Source organism: Acinonyx jubatus, chromosome D4, assembly GCF_027475565.1.
Source record: "Acinonyx jubatus isolate Ajub_Pintada_27869175 chromosome D4, VMU_Ajub_asm_v1.0, whole genome shotgun sequence".
NCBI lineage: Eukaryota > Metazoa > Chordata > Mammalia > Carnivora > Felidae > Acinonyx > Acinonyx jubatus.
Window position 1 is genome coordinate 64,197,250 of NC_069391.1, and position 13,383 is coordinate 64,210,632.

General features: G+C 36.9%; 1 protein-coding gene across 6 annotated transcripts in view; it reads left to right on the forward strand.

Moving 5' to 3' along the window:
* The window catches only part of FANCC (FA complementation group C), a 265,807-nt gene that overhangs the window by 164,538 nt on the left and 87,886 nt on the right, over window positions 1-13,383 (forward strand). For all 6 annotated transcript variants that reach the window (XM_027048221.2, XM_027048218.2, XM_027048217.2 and 3 more), the window contains 2 exons: window positions 11,512-11,625; window positions 12,511-12,575. In XM_027048221.2, the coding sequence (XP_026904022.1) occupies window positions 11,512-11,625; window positions 12,511-12,575 (179 nt within the window). The remainder of the gene's footprint in view (window positions 1-11,511; window positions 11,626-12,510; window positions 12,576-13,383) is intronic.

Here is a 13,383-nt window from a genome sequence, read left to right on the forward strand (position 1 = left end):
ACATTTATTTAGCACCTACTATGAGCCAGATCTCTAGCCGGGTGATTTTCCTACCTGATTTCTTTCAGTCCTCCTAACCTTGAGAGGTATTATTTTCTCCATTTCAAAGATATCTTAGAAACTGAAGCTTAGTGACAGTAAATGATTTTCTCCATTGAGCAACAGAGCTGCTAGGTGAACCTAAGTGTGTCTGATTCCAAGTTCCGCTCTGGGATATTTCCACTCTGAACGTATTCTCATTCAGCTGCTTGAGTAATCTTACTACATGGGATGGTGTAAGGCTTATTTGGATCATTGTTAGAATAGATTTTGGATCAGAGAAGGATTAACTCCAGCAAAGGTAGGGAGGTGATAGGAAGATGTGGGCTTCTCTCTATTGTCTCAATTTTCCCGCCAGTGCATAAAAGATAAATACACAGGTGTTCAGGTTGTGGTCAGCTGCTAGAGTGGTGATCCTTAAACTTCACAGTGCAGTGAGGTGGGTAGTGGTCCTCTTGGAGAAGCTCTATACCCAGAGGTTTTGATTCAGTGGAATGTCTGCATGGTATTGAGAACCAGATGATTCTGATTGAAGTGTCTCCACATCACACCAGGAGAAACACTGAGGTAGGCGACTTCATTTTCACTGGTTCTTCCTCGGTCTCTTCATCTGTTTCTTACTTGATTATGAGATGATAAACCTGAAGATGATAGCCCCACTGTCAGATGAATATATGCAAGACCCAGCATTGTGATGATTCAGAGGGCAAAAGGTAGACCTTGACCATGATAATGAAGACAGAGAAGGTTAAAGATACCCCAAACCCAAGAACTGAGTTACTTGGCTGTCTGTTATATTCCATCCTAACTCAAACTGAGATTTACAACAGAGCAGCTACCAATGATCAGGGACGTGCTATGAGCCAACACTCTGTGCTGGCTACTTCCCATGCATGTACCTATCTTAATTTTGTAACAAATGTATACAATCAACTTTATCATCTGCATTTAATAGAAATGGGAACTGGGGAGGCTATTTAAAAAAAAAAATTACCCCAAGATCATATAGCTAGAATCAAAATCAAAGTCTTCCTTTTTCCTTCCTTTCCTTTTTAAATTATACAAATAATACATCAATATAAATGTCTCACAGACCAAAAAAAAACAAAAAACAAAAAAACAGAAAACAATTCAAACATAGGAGCCTTCATATCCCTCCACAGAAGAAATATCTGGTATCAACTGACTGTACAGATAGTCCCCAACTTACAAGGGTTCAACTGACAATTTTTTGACTTTACGATGGTATAAAAATGACCGCATTCAGGAGAGATCATACTTTGAATTTTGAACTTTAATCTTTTCCCAGGGTATCAGTGGGTGATCAATCCTCGTGATGCTGGGCAGTGGCAGCTCCCAGTCAGCCAGCGATTGTGAGGGTGAACAACCCCGTACACTGACCAACATTCTCTACCCACATGGACAACCATTCTGTTTTTTTCCTTTCAGTACAGCACTCCATAAATTATATAAGATAGTCAACTTTGTATTATAAAATAGGTTTTGGGTTAGGTGATTTACCCCAACTGGGGGCTAATGTAAGTGTTCTGAACACATTTAAGGTAGCTCTGGCTAAGCTGTGATGTTGGGTAGGTTAGGGATATTACATGCGCTTTCCGTCTTATGATATACTTAATGGGACATAATGCTATTGTAAGTCATGGAAGATCTATAGATCCTTCTAGTCTTTACATTTATATATGAAAATACATTATTTTTTTATGTTTCTTTTCATATAAATGGAAGTATGCTGCATGTGTTACTCTGCAACTTACTTTCTTCACATAATACTAACTTCTGTAATTCTTCCATATCAATTACAAAGTCTTCTTTATATTGCCAATACTCATCTTTATACCAGAAACAACAGGAATATGCAAAACCCCTAATCCAAACTAATTTTAAAAAGCAGGTGTATGTTTAAACCAGAGCTTCTTAGCTGGGACTGTTTTGCTCTTGAGGGGATTCAGCAGTATCTGGAGACAGTTTGGGTTGTCACAACTTGGAGCGGGCATGGCTACTGGTGTTTAGTGGGTAGAAGCTAGGAATACACAGGACAGCTCCCAACAACAAAGAATTAGGCCCAAAACGTCAATAGTGCAGAGACTGAGAAAAATCTAATCATCTTAAGGGTATTTCAATAGCCCCATGAAGGGGCTAGATCAGTACATAGTTTCTCAGCACTAACCTTTACTTAAAAGAGTGCTGAGTAATAAATCCATTTGTTTTAAATGGTAGGATTTCAAGTTTTCTCAGGAAAAAAGCAATTGTACTCTGTCCTCTTCCCTGATTTGGAGTCATATTTGAACTTTAATACCTCACAGTGTATGGTTTATGAGAATGGCAAAATAATCAATGACTACTTATTGAATCTTGCTTCCTAGTTTCTTGAACCATACTTCCCCATGTAATAGGGAAAGGTGTTTCTCAGTACATGTTTTGTATGATTAATTTTCTTTCATAGTAAATTGCTCACTAAATTAGACTTTGTCCACTTTGGCTTAAGTAGATACTCATTCTAGAAAATTAAAAATCATTTAATAGTTTCAATATTGAATTGAAATAAAAGGAACTATGGTAATTGCAGATCTATTAGATTGAACCTATCATACCCAAATGAGACTAATAAGACTGTTAACTGTTGGAAACAAATTGTCGTGTTCCAAGTTGGATACTGGCATTGTTTAGGTTAATTTATTCAGACTAGTGTTTTGGGTTGAAAGAAATAATGTAGTAAGTTCTTTATTTTTAAAACTTTACTTTTATTCTAAAGGAATAGTTTTGTGTGTGTGTGTGTGTGTGTGCGTGTGTGTGTTGAAGTTTATTTATTTATTTTGAGAGAGAGAGAGTGCACATGTGGAGGAGAGGCAGAAAGAAAGGAGTGAGAGAGAATCCCAAGCAGGCTCCACACTGTCAGCTGGGAGCCTGATATGGGGCTCAATCCCACGAACTGTGAGATCAGACCTCAGCCAAAACCAAGTCACGAGCCTAACCAACTGAAGCACCCAGGTGCCCCTCAAAATTATGTTAAATTAAACATCTGATTTTTAGAAAGAACATACTAGAAATAAATCCATATCTTTAACTTAGGACTCATTTCTTCTTGATTTGGATTATAAATTATGCTAGTATCTGATGGTATGCCAGTTACATGTGCCAGTTGCATTTTGAAATATTTTTTAATTCTTAATTTATAGAAATAACAAAAAAATACTGTGGAAGCTTGGAAAGTGTTTTTAATTTACAGGATTCTAAATAACTTCAAGCATTTGTATCTTATTTCTTTCTAGTTTTATCAACAACAGTGGGTATTGCATTATATCATAATATGAAAACAGTCTGCCTTATAATTTTAGATAAGGATTTCAGATTTTAGAAGAGTTAGCAGTGAAACTACATCACCACAATGATATTTTTTCCTTGAGAAATCTCAGTATTATGGGTGCTTCAGACAAACAGGCACAGAATCATTGCGATGGTGTAAAATATTTAATTCGCTTTATCTCACTCTGTCTCTTAGAACCTTTATCCAGAAGTAATTTGCAGAATTTGTAGTTCTGCCCCTTGTGTATGTGTCCCTGAATAGCACCTTGTTTAGTGTACCTGCTTTTAAACTTCATGGAAATGGAGTCATGCTGTGTGTTTCTGTAATTTTATTCTTTTCCTTAGCATATGTTTGAGTACTTGCTTTTCTCTGTGAGTTTTAGACAAGCTTCAGAAGTCCCACCAAACAAAAACCTATTTAGGATTGTTAATGGCACTCCATTGAGTTTGTATGAGAATTTACTTCTTCATGACATTGAATTTTTCTTGCTGAGGCTATAGTATATCTTTCCATTTAGGCAGGTCTTTAATATATGCTTTTTAAAGTTTTGTAACATTTATCTTCTTTGTTGTTTTGTTGCGTAGTACTATGCACAGAGCACTGCTGGTCCATTTTACTTTATAGAGGATTTTTCTTCTTTTTCAGTAAAGTAATATATTTAGGTGGTGCTTAGATGTTAGTCTAGATTCTAGACTGTGTTTCTTGTCAGGGGGCAATGATAATTTAAGATTGTGTTATTAAGAAAATTAGCCAATTTTCACTATGGTATCTAATTTAGGAAACTAAATCACTTGCAATGATATAATTAATTGGGTATTTTAATATTACTTAAGTATAACAAAAAGGATAATAACATAAATGTTTTACTAGATATTTACATAAAATGCCATGGGAATATAAAACAAAGTGACTAATTCAGTATTTGGGCACATGTATTTTTATACAATAAAGGAACCTGCCAAGTATTCAAAATGGTAGCAGTTCTATTGGCCGACAACTGATAGACCAGATGCTTTGGTAAAGGCTTGAGAGAAGATAAGATTAAACATGTTGTGTTATACCTTGAGGATTAAATTTTTTGGTCAAAATTTATTATTTTATCCTGTAATGAGGTCACAGAGGAATCCTGCAGTGATTATATTGTTCAGTAACTGTAAATGAGCAATTCATTCTATTTATTTTTATTAAGCTAGTGTTTATTTTTATTTTTTTTCTTAATTTTTTTTATGTCTTTATTTTATTTTGAGAGAGAGACAAAGTGCAAGCAGAGAAGGGGCAGAAGGAGAGGGAGACAGAATCTGAAGCAGGCTCCAGGCTCTGAGCTGTCAGCACAGAGCCCAAGGTGGTGAACCCACAGAAGTCTGGCGCTTAACCTACTGAGCCACCCAGGCGCCCCAGGCTAGTGTTTATTGACTGCCTATTATGTGCAGTGTAGTGGGCTAGCTTTTGCTCTAAGGAATATAAAGATAGTAAGACTGTCCCTTTCTTGGGGAGCCAGTGGGCTAATGAGTAGAAGAGGAAACAGGTAACTACAGTGCAAGGCAGAACTTGGTAGGCACTGTCAGAGAACTACAGATAGGGTACCATGGAGATTTCAGGAGAGTACAATTTCATCCTGTCAGGCACTGGAACAGGAGTTTGGAGAAAGATGGATTTTTGAAAAATATTTGTAATTTTGGCAGCTAGAAATGTGTGGAGGTTGTTGGATTTCTCAGGATAAGGAAATGGTATGGAGGTGGGAAAGGGGAGGATGAATGTGGTGACCAGCAGGGAGCCTGCTGTCACCAGATTGCAGAGATCAAAGAGAAAGACCAGGAGAAGTAAGTTTGACCAGGTGGGCTGAAGCCCTGTGTGGTGCAGGGGTGGGAGAGGTAGTGGGTGAGCTGTGCTGAGGCATCCAGCAAGGGCTGGGAGCAGGAGGATTGACAGGAGTATTTGCCATGTATCTTTGCTCTGCCTACTATGGCCTTTCCCATAGTTCTTTCCCACCAGTTCTCTCTCTCCTTCCCTAGTTGTTTTCTCTGTCCGTCCCATTACACAGCCTATCTTCTCTCTTTCCCTGCCTCCTTCCCCTCACTCTTGCTGTCCTTACCCAGCTATCAGAATCAGCTCAGAAGTCATCATCTCTGGGAGCACTCTGAAACCCTACAGTTGGAATTAATCATTACTTCCTCTGTTCCCACAGTGATTGTCTTACCCCCTCGTTGTAGCACTTACTGCATTCTGTCTTCTATTACGGCTGTTTCCATCTCCATCTCCCTTCCATGGGCTGCAGGGGCTTCATATCCCAATACCGTAGGAGAGTGGCTTGAATACAGATCACACTCAAAATGTTTGTTGAATGAATAAGGGATCTTTGTTTAAACAGTTTTTTATTTATAGTATGTATAAAGAGCTAGATGCAATAGAGACCAAAGTGATGGAAATTCTAAAAGACTTTAATGATCAGATGAAGAAATTGTTTGGAGAAGCATGAAATATGTGCTCTGTCTCAGTTCAAGAAGATTGACCACAGTTTGGCTTTCCTAACCCTCTGCCTGAGCAGAAACCACAGCCCTTCTTCCACAACCCAACAGTGAGCCAAACCACAGCCTCATTGGTCCAACTTTCCTAACCCGCTTGTGAATGTGCTGCCTGTTCAAGATAGAGCAGATACAGTGAGGTGAGGACAAAAAGAGCACCTGAAAACAAGGGCAGTGGATTTTCCTCTGGTTTATTTAAAATGTCTCTCCTTAATGAAAGTTCATCATAAATGGTATAAGCATTTTTAAAATGGCTTTTTAAATACTAGCAGAGTTCCTAAAACTCCTGCATGAATCAAAATTGGACTTCAGATGTTTTGCCCACAGCTGTGTTCATTACTGCACCTTCCACCCTTGAAGGATCTTAGACCACAGCCAGGATGATTGAATGATTTGCACTTTTTCTTTAAGCCCTTCAAGTCAGAGCCTGTTTGTTTACATTCATGTCCTTTTTGTTGATATTGATTCCTGTATTCAGAAAACTAGTTCTTCATCAGTTCATTAGTAAAATGAGAAGATTGAAATAGAGAATCTCCAAGACTGCTCTGTTGGCATTTACAAAAGAATCAATTATCATACGACTGTAGGAATGAATTTTTGTCCAGGTGTTAGATGCCTACAGAATCTTGAATGGTTTTGTGTTTAATGGTTTTCTGGTAGCCACTAGGTGGCAGTAAAAAAAAATTCTTAACAATGAGAACTGCTTGTCAGTTTTTAAGTTTACTTTAAAAAAGAGATTTGAAGGTCTAAAGTTTGAGATGTCTGGAAGTTATGTAACCATAGCCAGACCTCAATATGCTGTTTCTCAGGACCTATGCTTATTTTATCCAGGAATAAAACTCTCTTGGCCCTCATAGCAGTTTGTATTAGGGAATTATGGGAAAAACAGACATAAGTTAAAGCATGTAATTTTATTTTATTTTTAAAATTTTTTTTACATTTATTTATTTTTGAGAGACAGAGTGAGACAAAGTGAGAGTGGGGGAGAGGCAGAGAGAGAGGGAGACACAGAATCTGAAACAGGCTCCAGGCTCTGAGCTGTCAGCACAGAGCCCGACGCTGGCCTTGAACCCACAGACCGTGAGATCATGACCTGAGTCGAAGTTGGATGCTCAACAGACTGAGCCACCCAGGCGCCCCGCATGTAATTTTATTTTACAAAACATTTTTTTTTTAATGGTTATTTATTTCTGAGACAGAGAGAGAGCATGAGTGGGGAGGGGCAGAGAGAGAGGGAGACACAGAATGTGAAGCAGGCTCCAGGCTCTGAGCTGTCAGCACAGAGCCTGATGCGGGGCTTGAACCCACAAACCATGAGATCATGACCTGAGCCGAAGTCAGTTGCTCAACTGACTGAGCCACCCAGGCACCCCTACAAAACATTTTTTATGATAAAAAGTAAGCCGTAGAGGATCTTAAGCTGAAGACCAATCAGATTTGCATTGTTATGATAAAAAAAAATTATTCAAGCTGCCTCATGTAGAGTGGATATAGGGAGGTTCCTTATAAGTTTTGGCCATAGAGTAAGTAACCCCAGCTTTGGTAATAGTAGAAACTTTGGAAATGCAGATAGTTTAAAGAAGAAATTTTAAATCACTACTAGAAAAAAATCCGTTTTAACTATTGGTTACATTTCTCCCTAGCATTTTTTTTCCATACAAAATTAAAATCACATCAAACACAGTTTGACACCTTGCTTTTTAAATTGTTGCATTGTCATTAAATATCTTTTTACAACATAATTCACACTGTTGGATAAACCATGATGAATTCAGCCAGTTCAGTGTTGTGTGGAGTACTTTTGTTGCTTGCAGTTTTTCACTGTTATAAGTAATGCTGCTTATGAGCCTAAAACATTCATTAAGATATATTCTTGGAAATTAAATAACTGGGTAAAAGGATATGAATTTTAAGGTTTCGGCTACATAACATCAAGTGACTTCCCAGAAAGGCTTTATAAATTTGTGCTCCCAACAACAGCAGAGTACCCCTCTCACCACATCCTTGCCAACACTGAATATTACAGTGTGGGGTTTTTTGTTTGTTTGTTTTTGTTTTTTAAACAGGTCAAGAGGTGGGGTGGGGAACTAATATTTATAGCATTTGATTTTTTAAAAATCAGTTTATACCCATATCATTTTGGGAATTTAGGCCAGGACAGGTCTGACAATTAGGTTGTTTTCATTTTTCCAAGACCTTAGGTGTTATAGTCAGCTTGCATAATACAGGCATTGTGAATACTGTCTAGGGAACTGTTTATGGCTACTTTAAATATTTCTCAGGAATTAGTTACAATTCCTGGTCACCCCCTCTGAATCTATTGAATGTCCTAGATTTTTTTTTTTTTAACTTTCATTGGCTCAGCTACCAAAGTAACTCCTGCACTTTTGGGAAGCCAGCCTCCACTCACTGGTCCAAGGCCCAGGATGTGAGTGCTTCTGGGAGGCACTGGATTTATAGGGGAAAGCCTTGGCACGGTTTTCCTTAGGATCTACAGTCGTAACTGATTCTTAACTGTTGCAGCCTTGAAATCAGTTTCCTTCTATTGTACATACACTGCATTACTTTTTATACCAACTAGGTCTGTAGTACTTTGTGCTTTAACTTTTTAAGGGTCAATCGTGTGAATTATAATGATAGTAGCCACCTGTTTATAGGTGGCTTAATTGAAACTTGCTTAATTGAATTTTTATTAAAAATTTGATTTATGGGATTTTAACTGAGATGCCATACTTAGAGAACTTAGCACAACATTTCACACATGGAAAGCAGTCAGTAAATTTTAGTTGTCTTAACTGTTAGAATTCCCTCAAGAAGTGACATTTAAACAGGTCTGGAAGAACCTTCATGGCAGAGAGAGTAGGACATCGTAAAGTCCTGAGGGGCCAAAGAGCCTACAGCCCTATGTAGCTTCAAACAAGCCAGTGAGGGAGAGTCAGCCTTTGGTGTTTTTAATGCTTATTAAGTGTGATGGTAGGTGAAATTTATTATATTATTTTATTTCCCTAGGTTTAGTCCTATCTAAGTATATGTGTATGGACTCACAAATTTAGATGCACATACACAAGTTTATTTTATCTTGTAATGTGTACTTACAGAATGCAGTGCAGGAGTTAAAAAAATAAAGTGGCTTATTTCCCTGTGAATATATGAAAAACCACTGAGTTGCATACTTTAAAGAGTAGACTTAATAGTATATGAATTATATCTCAATAAAGCTACTACTAAAAAACAAAATGTTTCCAAGTATAACACTTTTTCAAAAAGTAAATTTTTTTTTCCTGAGTATAAAAATAGTACACATACATGCATAGGAAACTGGAAAATATACCAAAGTAGAAAGAAGGAAAAATATAGGGGCGCCTGGGTGGCTCAGTCGGTTGAGCGTCAGACTCTTGGTTTTGGCTCAGACTGTGATCCCAGGGTTGTGGGATCAAGCCCTGTGTCGGGCTCTGTGCTGACCGTGAAGCCTGCTTGAGATATTCTCTCTCTTTCTCTCTCTCTCTCTGTCTCTGTCTCTGTGTCTCTCTGTTTCCCTCCATCCCTCTGTCCCTCTTCCTGCTTGCACTCTCTCCCTCTCTTAAAGGAACAAAAAAAAAAAAAAAAAAAAAAGAAAGAAAAAATATATATCCATAATAGCACCATCACAGAGACTATTAATATTTGGTGATAGTTTCTTCATTATTTTTTCATTTCCATGTATGGTGTGGATTATTTTTAAATTGATGAGATTGTTTCTGTGTATTAAAATTTGCATCTTCCTTTCTTCATTTAAAATTGTAATATAACCATTTAAAATGCTCTCATAAATTCTTTATAAACATTTTATGGTTTACAATGAGCCACTGAATGAGGGTATGATAAATTAGTCTCTGCTGTTAGACATTTTTCACTGAGAAAGAACATTGTAGTGAACACCTTTTGAGTATAATCCCCATCATCATATTTAGGTTTATTTCCTTAAATGTGTGCCAGGTACATTAAAACTTCTGAATGCTTTTAAAAAACCTTTAATATATATTTTCAAGTTGATCTCTATAAGGCAGGCCTCTAATCTATAAGGTGCCTTTGTTCAGGTTATAAACCTCTGGGCAGACATAGCCCTGGCAGTCCAAGCTTGGGGTGGGTTATAGGCTGTGTTATACCCACTCACACTCTCTGGGGGTGCCTCAGTGTGGTTCACAGCAGCAGGATATATGGATACCCATTTATATTTTAATAGCTCACACAGAGTACCTGTTTCAGAGAACCCAGATGAGCATTTGGTATTTAGGTCTGTAAAAATCTTTAATTCATTAAGTGAAAAATGGTATGTTGATGCTTAAATTTACCCTTTGAGTTTATGAGGGTGAAGAATTTATCCATGTGTTTCTTGCACGTTTGTATTTTGTCTTATGAATTATCTGTTCATACTCATTTTTTATGTATGTTCTTAGTTTTTGTCATATGATATTTTGCACAAGAATTTGACTACTTATGGTTATATGTTATTGTTAAAATTCTTCCTAGGTTTTGCTTATATTATTTTCTGAAGACACAAGATTTTATTTCTATTTAGAACAGCCAATGATTTGCTCTCTTAATTTTCAGTTTACAAAGTTCTTCCCCATTCATTTAAAAAAATTTTTTTTTGATGTTTATTTATTTTTGAGACAGTGGGACACAGCATGAGCAGGGGAGGGGCAGAGAGAGAGGGAGACACAGAATCTGAAGCAGGCTCCAGGCTCTGAGCTGTCAGCACAGAGCCTGACGCGGGGCTCAAACTCACAAACCATGAGATCATGACCTGAGCCAAAGTCAGACCCTTACTGACTGAAGGCTGAACCACCCAGGCACCCCTTACTTAATTTTTACATTGATCCCTTTAATTTACATTAAGTTCAGGTATATTTTAATGAATGACATAAGGTACAAATCTAATTTTTTAAAATATTTTTCCCAGAGCACCATTTATTAATTCATAACCTTTCCCTAGTAATTTGTGGTGTGTTCCTTGTCATGTGTTAAATTATTGTATCTACTTTGATAAAAATATTTTGCTGAGTTAAAAACAATAAAGATCACATTCTTAATATGGGTAAGCATTGTTCATTCATTATTTTTGCTTCACTGTTAACATTTGTTTAAAATGATCTATTTTGGGGACACCTGAGTGGCTCAGTTGGTTGATCATCCAACTCTTGATCTCTTGATCTTGAGCCCGTGTTGGGCTCTGCCCTGAGCATGGAGCCTGCTTGAGGTTCTCCCTCTCCCTCTCTGGCTCTCCCTCTCTCTGGCTGTCTCTCTCTCTCCTTCCATCCCCCCCTCTCCTTCTCTCTTTCTCTCCCTCTTTCCCCACCCCCCCAGATGTTCTCCCCCACCTGTGTGCTCTCTCTTGCTCTCTATAAAAATAAAGAGAAAAAATAGAATAGTAAAATAAATGACCTATTTTAATATGATAATTGTAAGGCCAACTTATTTCTTTATATCTTGAATCCACATGAACTGGGTATTTGGACAAACTAAGGTTACTCCTTTCATAGAGATCACCGCATTTACAGAGGACATGGGTTCTAGGCATTATATGTAATAGGCACATGCCACTTGCACTCACTTTTAATAACTTTTTCTGTTCATTTTTTTAAGGGCTTGCTATCTCATGTACTGTCAGCATTCAAATTTGATACAAAAGAAGTTGGTCTTTTTATTCAAGGTCTTGGATATGCACCTGCAGATTACTATCCTGGTTTGCTTAAAAATGTGAGTATTTTTAATGTATTGAAATTTTTGTTGTTTAATGTACCATCAGCAAAAAGGGTAAATGGAAATATTTCACTCTTCCAGGAGAGATGTTTAACTTTTCTCTGTTTATCTCTTCTTACCTTGGGCAGACTTATAGCCATATAAGGAAGAAACCTGAGGCGGGAGATTCTGAGAAAAAAGAGGGAAACCAGGAGAGGTTATTCTAAATCACCCAACCCCTTTCTTCTCTTAACAGATCTCATTTATTCTCTCAAAGATTTTTGGAAGAAGAGATTTCCTTAAACAATGTAAACACACCCTTTTACTGTTGGACACATTTTGTATTTAAAATTCCTGATAGGAATTTATGTTAAAGCAAAAAATTCAATAAATGACAGTGTTGTAAATAGTGTTATATATTCTCATCTTGTTATTAAAGCTATGTTTTCTTCTGCCTTGAATTTTAGCCAAATTCAAGAAATTTTAATTTATGATCTTAACATAACTCTTCTAAATAATGTTTGTTAACTTTTCTGGTCTTTTGGAAACTTTATACATAAATAGAATTTTTAAAAGATAAAGTACTAAATTAGGCAAGAAAAAATAAGCTAACTTTAATGTGGTTTTTTTTTAACAGGTTTGGTTTTCTTAGGAAATTAATGATCTATTGTTCATTTGCTTACATTGGAATGCAGAATAACAGAAATTAAAAATAAAATCCAAGTTATTTGTAAATGTGACTTGGCACTGCTTTCTTTTCATTTTGACAAAGTAAAACAAGGAGAGGACGGGTAGGGGAGAGTAGGGAATCTCAACGGAAATATCACTCACACCAAGAAAAATAGAACTGATGTAATCCTGTTTTGCAGTGTGAGTTAACCTGCAACTGATTTTGTTTTACAGATGGTTTTATCGTTAGTGTCTGAACTCCGAGAGAATCATCTTAATGGATTTAACACTCAAAGGCGGTAGGTGTTAAACTAAACATCCCCCTTCTCAAGTTTCAAAATGTATCAGTTTGGTTATGAGAGAAAAATTTTATAATTCTTAGGAAATTCATGTTCATAGTTACAGTTATATTCTGTGTGAAGAGATTATTTATACATGGCAAATTTGTGAATTTTATGAAACTTTCTTTTTAAATCACTATTCTTTCAGCTTTTTAGGGCAGTAAATCATGCAACGTCCCTTGTGACCCTGAGTAAAAATCCCTACACATACAGTAAGGGATACACAAACAAAGGAAGGACTCAGTTCAGAGAGTGTGTATGTGTTTGTGTTATACATACAGTATACATACACATACAAACAGTATTTCCAAGGCCACAGATAGTTGATGTGCATATATGACTTAATACAGCATCCTTTCTTAATAAAAACCCTCAAGAAAGTTGGGATAGAAGGAACATACTTAAGCATCATAAAAGCCATTTATGAAAAGCTGACAGCTAATATCATCCTCAATGGGGAAAAACTGAGAGCTTTGCCCCTGAGATCAGGAACAGGACAGGGATATCCTCTCTCATCACTGTTGTTTACCAGAGTGTTGGAAGTCCTAACATCAGCAATCAGCCAACAAAATGAAATAAAAGGCATCAAAATTGGCAAAGAAGAAGTCAAACTTTCACTTTTCACAGATGACATGATACTCTATATAGAAAACCCGACAGACTCCACCAAAAGTCTGCTAGAACTGATACATGAATTCAGCAAAGTCACAGGGTACAAATTCAATGTACAGAAATCAATTGCATTTTTATACACCAATAATGAAGC